Source organism: Notamacropus eugenii, chromosome 2 (assembly GCF_028372415.1).
Source record: "Notamacropus eugenii isolate mMacEug1 chromosome 2, mMacEug1.pri_v2, whole genome shotgun sequence".
Taxonomy (NCBI): domain Eukaryota; kingdom Metazoa; phylum Chordata; class Mammalia; order Diprotodontia; family Macropodidae; genus Notamacropus; species Notamacropus eugenii.
In genome coordinates, this window is record NC_092873.1 from 200,727,688 (window position 1) to 200,741,768 (window position 14,081).

A 14,081-nucleotide genomic window follows, 5' to 3' on the forward strand; every position below is an offset into this window, starting at 1 on the left:
CTGGCTCACCAGGCAGCCATGTAGTGCTTCTAAATTGACCTGAACTCAGAATTTTTTGTTTCTTAAATGGGACATTACAATAGAATAGGGAATTAATTTTTCAGGAAACCAGAAAATTAACTATTCAGCAAACTGTAGTATACTGTAGTGTGTAGAATTTGTAGGCTTTTCCCATTTAATATACTAATTCTTATTACAGTCATTGTAAGATTATTATTTTTTTAAGTCTTCTCTGGTTTTTCTTTTCTCACCTATCAAGTCTTCTTAGTTCCTCGCTCAGAAGACTCTGAAGCTCCAGCTTTTCCAGAATCATTTCACACTGCATTTGGTACTGCTCCAGGGGATTTTCAGGAAAGGATGTATGGAGTGCATTCACACCTCCCAGAAGAGCACCTCCCTAAAGGGACCAAAAAGTCATGATGTTAACAAAATGCTACCCAGTTTCTTTACATGAGCTTCCCTATGAACACAAGGGTTTTGGCAATCCCAGTAAAGGCCCATTAGAGATTCCAGGGCCTGACTCAGACAGCAATAATTCAAAGGGCTCAGGTAATGTTGCACCTGCTTAGGCTGACTTTCCTCCAAATCTTCTGTCTCACATCTTCTCTGGGGATATAGCACTGCCTTTCAAGGAAGACTCTAAGGATCCCTAGGTTAAAGAAAATGAAAATGATATCCCAGTAGAAGAACCAAGCTCTCTAGGGCCCCATTACTCTTGAGACAGAACACCTGCTATTTGAGGTCCAAAGCCTCCCAACAAAAAACAGGACACTTGGCACAAGCCTGAGATCTCAACTTGCTCTTCTGTGAGAAATCTTGGTAACTGCGTCTGATCTTGAGCTAGTCCATGTCTTACCACCTGACCTCTTAGCTTCTCTTAGTCTGAACCAGATTGATGATCAGCAAGAGCATCGTTGCCCATTTACGATCTTCCTCATTATCAGCTCAATTATTTAAAATAGTGCTAGAAATGCTAGTTACAGCAATAGGTAAAAAAGAAACAAAACTATAGTTTTTTTGATGATGTAATAACATTTACAAAAACAATGAAACAATAATTTCAACAAAACTGTAAGGTATAAAATAAATCCAAATAAATCATCAGCATTTCTTTAAAAAATTATTTATTTTTGTCATTCATTTTTTAAAAAAAATTTTGAGTTCCAAATTCTCTCCTTCCTTCCAGTCCATCCACCACTCACTGAGAAGGTAAATCACATGATACCTATTATACATGTGAAGTCATGCAGAGTATATTTCTATATTAGCCATGTTGCAAAAAAAAAGGCAAAAAAAGTGAAAAACAATATGTTTCATTTGGTACTCAGAGCTAGTGGGTTCTCTTCATAGAGGTAGATAGTATTTTTCATCATGCATTCTTTGGAATTCTCTTGGATCATTGTACTGATCAGAGTAGCTAAGTCTTTCACAGTTAATCATCATTATAATATTGTTATTATTGTGTATGATGTACTCCTGGTCCTGCTCATTTCACTTTGCATCAATTCATATGTCTTTCTAGGTTTTTCTGAAACCATCCCTTTCATCATTTCTTATAGCACAAGAGTATTCATATACCACGAATTGTTCAACCATTCCCCAACTGATGAGTATCCCCTGAATTTCCAATTCTTTGCCACCACAGAAAGAGCTGTTACAAATATTTTTGTACAAATAGGTTGTTTCCCCTTTTCCTTTGATCTCTTTGGGATACAGACCTAGTAGTGGTATTGCTACATCAAAGCCCTTTCAGTTTTATAGCCCCATGGGCATACTTCCAAAGTGTTCTCCAGAATGGCTGGACTAGTTCACAACTCCACAGTGCATATATTCCTCTTTTTCCACATCCCTTCCAGCATTTCTCCTTTTCCTTTTCTGTCATGTTAGCCAATCTGATAAGTGTGGGGTATATTTCAGAGTTGTTTTAATTTGCATTTCTCTAATTATTAGTGATTAAGATCATTTTTTATATGACTATTAATAGTTTTGATTTCTTTCTTCTGAAAACTTCCTGTTCACATCCTTTGACCACTGGGGAATGACTTTTATTTATATAAATTTGGTTCAGTTTCCTATATTTCGAAAATGAGGCCTTTATCAGAGAATGAACTGTTGGTGGAGTTCTGAACTAAACCAGCTATTCTAGAAAGCAATGTGGAACTATGCCCCCAAATTCAACTATCCTTTTGTACCAGCAATTCTACTAACTGGCTTGTACCACAAAGAGATAAAAGAATTGGAATAGGATACATATATACAAAAATACTGACATTCATCACAGTTCTTTCTGTAGCGACAAACAACTGGAAACTAAGGGAGCATTCATAAATTTGGGAATATTTAAACAAAATATGGAAGATGAATATAATGGAATACTATCATACTGTAAGAAATAATGAAAGAGATGGTTTGAGATTAGCCTGGGAAAACTTGTATTAAGTGATGCAGAATGAAGTGAGCAGAACCTTATGAATAATTTATATAATGCAATGATGACAAATTTAAAGATTAACTTTGAAAGACTTAAAAACTCTGATTACTGCAGTGACTGGTCGTGATTCCAGAGGACCAGTGATTAAGAATGTAGCCTGCCATAGGGAGGCAATGAAATGACACATATTTTGGACGTGGCCAACGTGGAAATTTGTTTACTCAACTAAGCATACTTGCTTTAAAGCTTTTGTTTTTCTTTCTTTGCTTTCCTGGTTGGTGGTGGGGTTGGAGAGAAGAAAAATAAATGCTTGTCAGTTGAAAAATATAATTACAAAGTATATAAAATATCTAGGATTAAACAAATCTGCTAAAACATACTTGAGATCTACATGATTACAACTCTCTTTGTAAAAACAAAGGTTAGAGACTGGGAAAAATGTAGAATAGAATCTTTTCCCATATCTCTCTCTTTTTTTTCACTGCCAAATTCCTAGAAAGAAAAGTCTACACTGCCTTTACTTCCTCATTATTTGCTTCTCAATTCCTAGCAATTTTTGACTCCTCATCAAACCACTATTTCCAGGGTTATTCAACTATTGGGAAAGCCATCAGCTTTTCTTCCTGTTAAAGAAGAAATTCTAAAAAACTCAGCATTTACTATGAACAACTAAACTTGTTCAATAAGTTGTTTTTTTTTTTTTAAATCAAGCATATGACTTCATTAGTATAGTGAACTTCCAATGACAAAATTCTCTTAACCAATATTGACTGGTGCTCCTCTACAAGTACCAGTTAGAATTTTAGCAAATATCTGGGGCACTGAGGGTTGAATGACCTGCTCAGGGTCATACAGGCAGTATTTGTAAGAGGTAGGACTTGAACCCAGATCATTCTGGTTCTGAGGCTGGCTCTGTATTTATTACATCATGCTTCCTTTCAGCTAAGTAACTGTTTACATTTAAGTTAAATAACTTCAGTCCATAAGGTATTATAACAATTTTTCCATCACTCTCTTAGTCTTCATTAAAACTGCCTACTTATTCTCATTCATTTTTCTCAGTTTCTACTTTTCTTAAATTTGTATTCTTTTATAACAATCTTTCCAAATTTTTTTTTTTTTTACACATCATATCGGCTAGCTTTAGCTGCAAATTTTACATTCATCACAGCTCTTTTTGTAGTGATAAAGAACTGGAAACTAAGGGAGCATCCATAAATTTGGGAATGTTTAAACAAAATATGGCAGATGAATATAATGGAATACTATTGCACTATAAGGAATAATGAAAGAGATGGTTTGACATTAGCCTGGGAAAACTTGCATTAAGTGATGCAGAATGAAGTGAGCAGAATATATTATATTACAGTATTCCATCACATTAGTGTATCACAATTTATTAATTGGTTCAACTATTGCTAGGCAGGTCATTTCCAATTTTCTGAGATTACATATAATGTTGCATAAAAATCTTTGCATAGATAGTTTTTTAAAAAAAATTTGCTGCTGAGAACAGTTTCAAGGCATATTTTCAAAAATGGAATTATAGGTTAAAGATGATTTTTGTAATTGTTAAGATGCACTTCTAGATTCCTTTCTAAAAAGGTTCTTCATGTTTATGATTCTACTAGCAAAGGATAAGTAGATCTTTTTTTCTCCTCAAACTAATTTTCATCAGCTTTTATGTATTTAATGTTGCTTTTATTTACCTTAAAGTTTTTTCATTTATTATCTATTTGATTATTGTTAAGTTTAACACTTTAAAGTGATTATTAACAATTTTCATTTCTTCTTTTGAAAGCTGTTCATATCCTTTGACCATTTTCTAATCCAACGGCCTTTTCTCAGTCCTCATCTTTTTTGAGCTTTTATGTAGCTTGGCAAACTGCTGATTATGCTTAAAGACTCTAGCTTTGGCTCCTATGATACTTCCTTCTCTTAGTTCTCCTATCCATCTAACCATTCCTTCTTAGTCTCCTTTATTGGATTATCATTCATTTCCTACTATCTTAGAGTGGGTGGTATACCCCCCTCATCCATCTTCAGTTCACCCTCCACACAACTGTCAAGATAATTTTTCAAAGCACTGTTCTGATCATGTCTCTCCTAGACACAAAAACATCAGAGGCTTCCTATTGCTTATAGGATAAAATACATACCACTCAATCAGGAAATGCAAAAAATAATTGTTTCTGTTTTGGTCAGAAATCCTGAGGGTCTTTCTCTCCCAGATCAATTTTTTTTTTTTGACTGGGTAAAGAGACCATTCTCTGTCTCATTTCTTATTAAGCCTTAACCCCTGAACAGATGTTGCCCCAGTCAACCTGAGACCTGTTAAAGACCCATTAGCTTGAAAAGGTCAAGGTCGCCCACTATATCCTGGGCCATCTCCAGTAGTCCAGATATATATATCTCTGGCCACTGGACCCACAAGGTTCCAGAAGAGAAAGTGAGGCTGGTGACTTTGTACAGCCCTTCCTTGCTTAAATCAAATTCACTTGCATGTCATGGCATCACTGCCTTGATGTCCTGGTTCTCTTGGAGAATGAAGGACAAACAACAAGTCCCTTCACAATACTGGTCCTAATCTACTTCTCTAGCCTTCTTTAGACTCTCTTTCATGAACTGTACATTTCAGTCAACCTGGGCAATTAATCATTCCCTAAACTCAACATACCACTTCTTGTTTCAGTGTATTTGCACAAGCTGTTATGCTTTTCTGGACCATGTTCCTTCTATATCACTGTCTCACACAAATTCTGTCTTTCCTCAAGGTTCCACTCTTTCTCTGGGATATTTTCACTGACCCCAATAGTTGTTATCCCTGGCCTCAATTTTCTTGGTTCTATATACTTCTTGGTATATATGTTATACTCCTTTGGTAGAATGTAAATTCTTTGAAAACCTGGACTGGTTTTTTTACCTTTCTATCCCTGATGCCTTACACCTAGTAAATTAATCACATAATCAATTAATCATATAGTAGTTATATGATTAATAAATATTTACTGAATTGAATTATATATGAAGAAATGTTTCCGGTTCTAGAAACCCTCATGTTGAAAGCTATCGGATTTATTAACAGGTTCAAAGTAAAAAGAAATCTTGAATCCTTAGACACTCAGCCATGAATTATTACTTAACTAATAGTCAAAAACATGAACTGTGAAGGATAGACAGAGGAATAAAGTTTAAATCATCTGAAATGAACAGACAACTAAAGAAATGGAAGAAATAGTAATAGAAAAAGTTAGAGAGGCAGAAATACAATATAAATTAAACTAGACAAACATTTATTGAGTGCCTATTAAATAAAAGACACCATACTAGACTCAAAAATGGATACAAAGATGAGGAAAATATTAGTCTCAAACTCACAATTTAGTTATATAATTAAAAAAATTTATATGAGTATAGTACAACACAGCACTGCATGCTTGCCAAATTTCTTTCAAGTTTGGATCTTTGCAGTTTGGATAGTTTATTTGATTGGAGAATATTGTTTTTTTCCCACCTAAGTGTCTACAATTAATATCTCAGCATGAACACTTACCTGCATTGAGGATTCCATCACAGACACCACTGTAATAGCATCTACCAGCGTCACCGTATCTCTGAACATCAGCCGGGCATGAGCTAAGAAAATAATAAGTCATTCAGAGTCACCAGGACACGTCATTTGCTTTACATGAATGAGTGGGAATGGTAAATGCAATTCTTCTGGCCCAGAAAAAAATTTATCTTCTGAATGAACTACTAATGATAAATTAATTTCTCAATAACAAGAATAAAAAGAGCTAAATTTAAATAGCTTTCCAGATGGTTTCTGTAATGATTGAAGTAATATATTCCACCTACTTCACCCACAGATATTTGGTATACTTTGATACAGTACTTTGAACTCCTTCAAAGAAATAGGTTGTATGAATATAAATTCAACAGTACAAACCATTTTTAATCCTACCTTTGTGATCTGCTGTAACAGTGCATCAAGTATGGGACTCATATCTCTTATAAATAGAGGAGAAATCTAAGAAAACCAGGTTCAGAAGGGGTGAGGGTATAGATTGTTTATTTGCCTTCTTTTCTAAAGGATTCTCTATGGGCAGGTCCAAGTTAGGTTTCATGAGTATAGGCTAGAACAGGGCTTGTTAACTTGGGGTCCACAGACATCTCAAAGATTTCAAGGCTATAAACTTGAATGGAGGAAAAATTACATCTTTTTTTCCCACTAACCTCTAACTGAAATTGAGCATTTCCATCAATCATGAGTATCCTAGCATTAAGGGTTACTGAGAAAGGCTTCTTGCAGGAGTTGGAATTTTAGCTGAGATTTAAAGGAAGTCAGGAGGTAAGGATGAAGAAGAAAATTCCAGGCAAGGAGGACGGTGAGTAAAAAATGCAGAGTTGGGAAATGGAGGGTCTGGGTCAAGGAGCAGCAACAACAGCATCACTGGATCCTTAAGGAGGTGATTAGAGTATAAGAAAACTGGAAACGCAGGAAGGGACTGGAAGGCTATGAAAGGCTTTAAAAGACAGAGGATTCTATTTGATTGTGCAGGTAATAGGGAGCCACTAGAATTTATGGAATTAGGTTGGGGTGGGGTGGGGAGGATGATATGATCAGAAGTGCCCTTTAAGAAAATCACTTTGTGAGAGGATTTTGGGAAGATGGCAGAGTAGGTCAGAAAATTCCAAGCCTTAAAATTTTCCCCCATAAAAGAGTTAAAATAGCACCTTAGGGGGAACAAAGTGTGGGTGGAGATAAATAAGAATAGGGGTACAACCAGGGGCTTCCTGGGACAATTTGGAAAGATCTGTAGAAAAATCACAGGTTTGGTCCCTGTGAAGAGTAAACACCCTCAGGCTAGGTTACATTTATAACAAGTGGCAAGCTGGGGGTGAGTTGGTTTGAGAGGTTGCCTTGGCCCCAGCCACAGGAACTTTCACCCCCAGGATTGTGAGGGGAGTTGGGTTTTGGAACCCAGTAAGATTGAGGGAACCTCTGCTGATAAGGAACGCCACACCTAGCTGTGTTGAGAAAAGCAGAGGATAGTGAGAAGGAACCAGCACATGCCTGGTAAGTACAGAAGCAGTGGGGCTGCAGGCACTTACAGGAGGCTGGAGATTTGGCTTTAGTTATAGACAGGAAGGAGAACTGAAGATCTGGGGGCAAGAGGCACCATTTCCCATACCCCGGGACTAGAGGTGATTACAAAAATTAAGCTATTGCCACAAAATTGCACAGACAAAGGAAAAAGAATTCAACCATAGAAAGCTAATATGGGAATAGGAATGACCAGGGTTCCTCTTCAAAGAAGGATTTTGACGTAAAGAAACCCCTAAAGAGTAACATCAAATGATCACCCTCCCAAAAAAATTTATAGAAGATCTTAAAAAAGACTTTTTAAAATCAAATGACAGAGATGGAGGAAAAAATTTTAAAAAATAAGAATAATCCAAGAAAAACAAGAAGGTTAGGAAAGGAAACCAGCCAATTAGGAAAGGAAATCCAGAATCTTAAGGAAGAAAATGACACCTTGAAAATTAGAATTGGGCAAAGTACAAGGAGAAGTAGAGGCATAAGCTTCTCAAGGAACTTAGCCACAAAAAGGAGGAGAGACATAGGACAACAGCTAGAAGGATGGAAAGATCAGGTGAGAATTTTTTTTAAGGATGGGAGAAACATGGAAATGTTTGTATGGAAAAGGGAAGCAGTGCGTAGATATAGAGAGAGTTCCCTTTCAGGAGGAGGTTATGGGCTTCTAAGAATCTTTCTAGGGCCCCATGTTTTTTCCTTTATTTGTCTGTGGACTCCTCTGAGTCCTTTGCATCTTCTGTATTTTCTATGAAGTGGAACAAATGTTCTCTACTCACAAACATTTATTACCCCGAGTGGCTGTATGGGAGCTGGGAACTCTGTTACTCACAGTTGTAGGAACCTAGACACAAACTATATTTGGAGATTTTTCTGGAGTAAGGTTTAGATGTGAGAAATCTGTTTTAAAAAATGTAACAATCAATCAGGGTGGAGTCAAAATGGCAGAGTAGAAGGATGGACCTGCTGTAGCTCTCCCCCCATATCCCATAAAATACCTGTTAAAAAATGACTTTAAACAAATTCTAGAGCAGCAAAAGCCACAAGAGTGAAAGAGATTTCTAGCCCAAGACAGCCTGGAAGGCTAACAGGAAAGGTCTACTGCATTGGGCTCAGAGTAGAGTGCAGCCCAGCCAACCAGGGACAGGACTAGAGCAGGCATCAGGGCATGGAATCACAGGGAGCAGCTATCCCAGATTTCTCAACCCACAAATGCCAAAGATAGCTTCAAAGGTCAGTAAGAAAGCTTTTTCACCTGGGTGAGAGAGGAGTCCAGTCTGGCCCCAGCCCTGACTACTATGGCAGCAGCCATCCACTTTTGGAGCCCTCATCCTAAAGACCCTGGGGGAATTGATCAGCTGATCTGGATCTCAGTTCTGAGTGGAAGGCCTGGGGTGAGAAGGAGCACTGGTGCTGGCATGGTGGAGCTGGTGGTGGCAGTGGAGAGGGAATCTTATTCGCAGATCCTGGACAGAATAGAGTGCTTGTGGTTGTTCACAGACCAGAACGAAGGTCAGGAGAGGAGTTTAAAGAGGAGTAAACTCCTCTCCCTTGATTGTGCCATTTTGGAGGAACTGAGAACTTACAGGTCCCTAGAGTATACCCTCCACCTGACAAAGGACACAAAAGTCAAGTAATTGGCTAGGAAAATGCCCCAAAAAAGAGAAAAAAAATAAGACTATAGAAGGTTACTATCTTGGTGAAAAGGTATTTTCTTCCATCCTTTTGGATAAGGAAGAACAAAGCATACCATCAGAGGAAGACATCAAAGTCAAGACTTCTATATCCAAAACCTCCAAAAAAAATATGCAATGGTCTCAGGCCATGGAAGAGCTCAAAAAGGATTTTGAAAATCAAGGAAGAGAAGTGGAGGAAAAATTGGGAAGAGAAATGAGAGTGATGCAAGAAAATCATGAAAACCAAGTCAACAGCTTACTAAAGGAAATCCAAAAAAATGCTGAAGAAAATAACACCTTTAAAAATAGATTAACCCAAATGGCAAGAGAAGTCCAAAAAGTCAATGAGGAGAAGAATGCTTTAAAAAACAGAATTTGTCAAATGGAAAAGGAGGTTCAAAAGCTCACTGAAGAAAATAGTTCTTTAAAAATTAGAATGGAGCAGATAGAAGCAAGCTAATGACTTTATGAGAAACCAAGAAATTATAAAATGAAACCAAAAGAAAGAAAAAATAGAAGACAATGTGAAACATCTCTTTGGAAAAACAACTGACCTGGAAAATAGATCCAGGAGAGATAATTTAAAAATCACTGGTCTAACTGAAAACCATGATCAAAAAAAGAGCCTAGACATCATCTTCCAAGAAATTATCAAGGAAAACCCTCTAGAACCAGAGGGTAAAATAGAAATGGAAAGAATTCACAGATCACCTCCTGAAAGAGATTCCCAAAGGAAAACTCCTAGGAAAATTCTAGCCAAATTCCAGAGTTCCCAAGTCAAGGAGGAAATATTACAAGCAGCTAGAAAGAAACAATTCAAGTATTGTGGAAATACCATCAAGATAACACAGGATTTAGCAACTTCTACACTAAAGGATCAAAGGGCTTAGAATATGATATTCCAGAGGTCAAAGCAGATAGAATTAATACCAAGAATCACCTATTCAGCAAAACTGAGTATAATACTTCAGGGGAAAAAATGGAATTTCAATGAAACACAGGGCTTCCAAGCATTCTTGTTGAAAAGACCAGAGCTGAATAGAAAATCTGACTTTCAAATACAAGAATCAAGAGAAACATGAAAAGGTAAACAGGAAAGAGAAGTCTTAAGAAACTCATCAAAGTTGAACTATTTACATTCCTTCATGGAAAGATGTCATTTGAAATTCATGAGACCTTTTTTTAACATTAGGGTAGTTAGAGGGAATATATATACATATATACACACACATACATACATATACACACACATACTCACACACATATGTAGGTATGTATGGGTATGTATGTATATGTATATTATATATGTGTAGGTATGTATATGTACATGGGTATATGTATGTATGTAGGTGTATATATATATACACATACACATACACATACACATAGACAGAGGGCACAGGGTTAGCTGAATATGAAGGGAGAATACCTAAAAAAAATAAAAATTTACTGTTGAATGGAAGGTACTAGGAATAAGAGAAAGGGAGAGGTACAATATAGCAAATCATCTCACATAAAAGAGGGAAGAAAGAGCTTTTACAATGGAAGGGAGGAGGGGGGGAGATGAAAGGAAATAATTGAGCCTTACTAGCATGGGATTTGGCTGAAGGAGGGAATAACACACACTCAATTGGATATAGAAATCTATTTTACCCTGCAGGAAGGCAAGGGGAAAGGGGATAGGAGAGGGAAGAAAATAGCAGAGACAGCAAATTGGGGAAAGGGATAATCAGAAGTAAACACTATTGTGAGAGGACAGGTCAAGGGAGAGAATGGAATAAATGAAGAGCAGGATAGGATAGAGGGAAATGTGGCTAGTCTTTTACAACATAACTATTATGGAAGTTCTTTGCATTGTTACACATGTATGACCTATATTGAATTGCTTGTTTTCTCAATAAGGGTGGATGGAGAGAGAGGGAGAGAATATGAAACTCGAAGCTTTAAGAATGAATATTAAAAATTGTTTTAGCATGCCATTGGAAATTAAGCTATACAGGCAATGGAGTATAGAAATCTATTTTGCCCTACAGGAAAATAGAGGGGAAGGGAGATGGAAGAAGGGTGGGTAATAGAAGGGAGGACAGACTGGAGGAAGGGGTGGATTGGGTGCATGCTGTCCTGGGGTGGGGGGTGGGGAGAGATGGGGAAAAAATTTTGAATTCAATTTCTTGTGGAAGTGAATGTTAAGAATTGAAAAATAAATAAATTATATATTGAAGAAAAATGAAACAATCCTTTTGAATCTGTGTGAGCCAAAGTCTCAAAGAAGGAGTGGTTGGTTATGGTGACCTTATGTATTATTGCTTAAGGAGGAATCCATACACCTTATATAGTAGACACGCTAAAGGCAAATTTAATATTCTCTTAGGAAAGCTATATGTCTGCCTTGAATATTCATTCCAATATGAAATAGTCATTTCACTTACACATAGAAGTAAATCATAGGGATGCCTGAAGTCAGGAGCAATATTTTTTCCTCAAAAGCTAATTATGCATCTTCTTGAATATTTAAGTAAGTACTAGTTGAAATTTTAGGATTATAGGATTTAAAGCTAAAAGGGACTTTAGATATCATCTACTTCAACATCTTCACTTTACAGATAAAGAAACTGAGCCTCAGAGAGGAAGTGACTTGCTGAACTGGAACATGAACCCAAGTACTCTGACTTTAACTCCAGTGTTCTTTTCATTACATCACACAGTCGACAGCCAATCTCCTATCTTGACTGGTAAAAATGTCAAAATTCCCTGAAGAACTGGGCCTACCAAGATGAAATAGATGTATGAGGTATATGTCTTTATTACCATAAAAGTAGTTGAGGATTTAACAAGGAATTTACTTTGAGATATACCTCCTCTTACTTCTTGAAGTCATCAATAAGTTATAAGATTTGTAGTCTTGTCAGCTTTGGGAAAACTCTGACTTAAAAATAATACATCATTTTAGAAGCTCCTGAGATACCTCCTGTGACCTTTCTTGTTCATCCTTCATTCTTGAAGAAGACCAGTGATATCACAAGAGTGATGTCTTGACTTGATCCGGAATTGGATTTAAGTGAGGCAGAGCTGTGTAAAGTTGTCAGCCTCATTCTGTCCTCCAGAGTCATTAAAGTCCAGTGGCAAGTAAAAAGTCAAGACCACTGGCAAAGGCCCAGGATGCAGTGGATGACCCTGTCCTTTCTAAATTCATATCTTTCCCAGGTTTCAGTTTGTCTGAGGCCATGCCCTTCAATAATTAAGGGCTAGGTAAGAATTGAGACAAAAGATGGCCTAATTTGCCATCACAAAACTTCAATCTGGGAGGGGATCAGGGACAATGACAGCCTATTGTGAACAGGGAAATCATTCCCCTGTCCATATCTTCTTTTCCATGAGCAAACTGATTCTGGATATTCCTATAGATTGCATTCTGGTATTTAATATTAGGATAGGGCTGGTTGAAGAAACTGCTGCGGCCCTTTTGGTTAATCAGAATGCAGCAAGGGTATAGTTTGGGAAAGGAAGGAGGCCTAAGATTTCATTGCTATAGCAAAATACTAAGTGAGGAAACTCCCTCTACAAATACTTATTGCCACCTTTTCCACAACCAATAGTTTTAGCACAGGGCTTGGCACAAAATCAGCACTTGACAAAATGCTTTTTGAATTGACTAGAAAGTTCTCTAGACACCTGAGAGGTTAAGTGCCTTGTCCTGTCATATATTCAGTTTGTGTCAAAGGCATGAATTGAACCTAGGTCTTTCAGGCTTAAAGGATGGCTCTCTATACACTATTACCACACAGCCTTAAAGCTATTAAAGTTTAAAACTTCACTAAGACTTTTGGGATATCCTGTGTCATTAAAAATACCCTCAAGTTTTGGCTGAGTGCATCAGGCATGACAAATGTATCCAAGGGCAGCTAGGTGGCACAGTGGATAGAGCACTGACCCTGGAGTCAGGAAGACCTGAGTTCAAAGCCAGCCTTAGACAAGTACTAGCTTTGTGACTCTGGGCAAGTCACTTTACCCTAATTGCTCCCCCACAAAATACCAAATGTATCCAACAACTGATCAATGACTTTAGAATGTGGAGCTGAAAAAAACAGATGAATACAGTGAGAATTACATCATGATTTTAAACTACAAACTCATCAACATAATAATACTTTAGGTATTTTAATAATAGGATAAAGTATGATTTTCCCAGCCTCAGGAATCAGATCAGCCTCAGGAATACTTCAATTGTCTGTCACTTTGTGGTTTGCTAGCATATTGTTAGATTTTTCTTAATGACATGTCAGTAGTGAGAAACGTGAACTGCTAAAAGAGGCAACCTGGTACCGTGGAAAGAGCTCTAGACTTAGAGTAAGGAGACCTGGGTCCTAATCCTGATTTTGCCACTACCTCTTTATGACCTTGAGCTGATTATTCTCTCTGGGCTTCAGTTTCTTTCTCTTTAAAATGAGGGGTCTGGACTAAATAACTTCTGAGACCTCTTTCAGGCTGAAGAGCCTCTGGTTTAAAGTAACTGGCAAGAAGATAATACAGCTGTCCAGAGGTAGCTGGAGTAAAGTGTCTCAAGACCCTCAGATAAGCTGGCTAAGACTTTTCTTTTTATCCAGGACCTCATTGGCCTCTTGCAGCCCTAGCTATGGCTAAACCTCTGCCCTTGGGGCCAGCCACACTGACTCATTTCATTTTGCTCCTTCCTCTCCTTATCGCGCTTCCCTTTCCCTTCCTACTACCTTACCACAGCACCCACTGTGGGTACAGTGGGCGCTGTGGCAAGGCAATGGGCATTCAAGAAAAATGACAGAGTTGAATTGATCTTGGTTCATGGTTAAGGAATTGGAGGAAGGGAAGAAGAAAGAGGGAGAGGGAAGGAAGGAAAGGT

General features: G+C 37.5%; 1 protein-coding gene across 3 annotated transcripts in view; it reads right to left on the minus strand.

The window, feature by feature from the left end:
• The window catches only part of MCM9 (minichromosome maintenance 9 homologous recombination repair factor), a 186,204-nt gene that overhangs the window by 18,103 nt on the left and 154,020 nt on the right, over positions 1–14,081 (minus strand). For 2 of the 3 annotated variants that reach the window (XM_072643155.1, XM_072643154.1), the window contains exons 11-12: positions 5,985–6,067; positions 252–397 (exon numbers count right to left, since the gene is read on the minus strand). In XM_072643155.1, the coding sequence (XP_072499256.1) occupies positions 252–397; positions 5,985–6,067 (229 nt within the window). Of the gene's footprint in view, positions 1–251; positions 398–561; positions 650–5,984; positions 6,068–14,081 lie in introns of all 3 variants that reach the window. The other variant, XR_011974485.1, reaches the window with a different exon arrangement.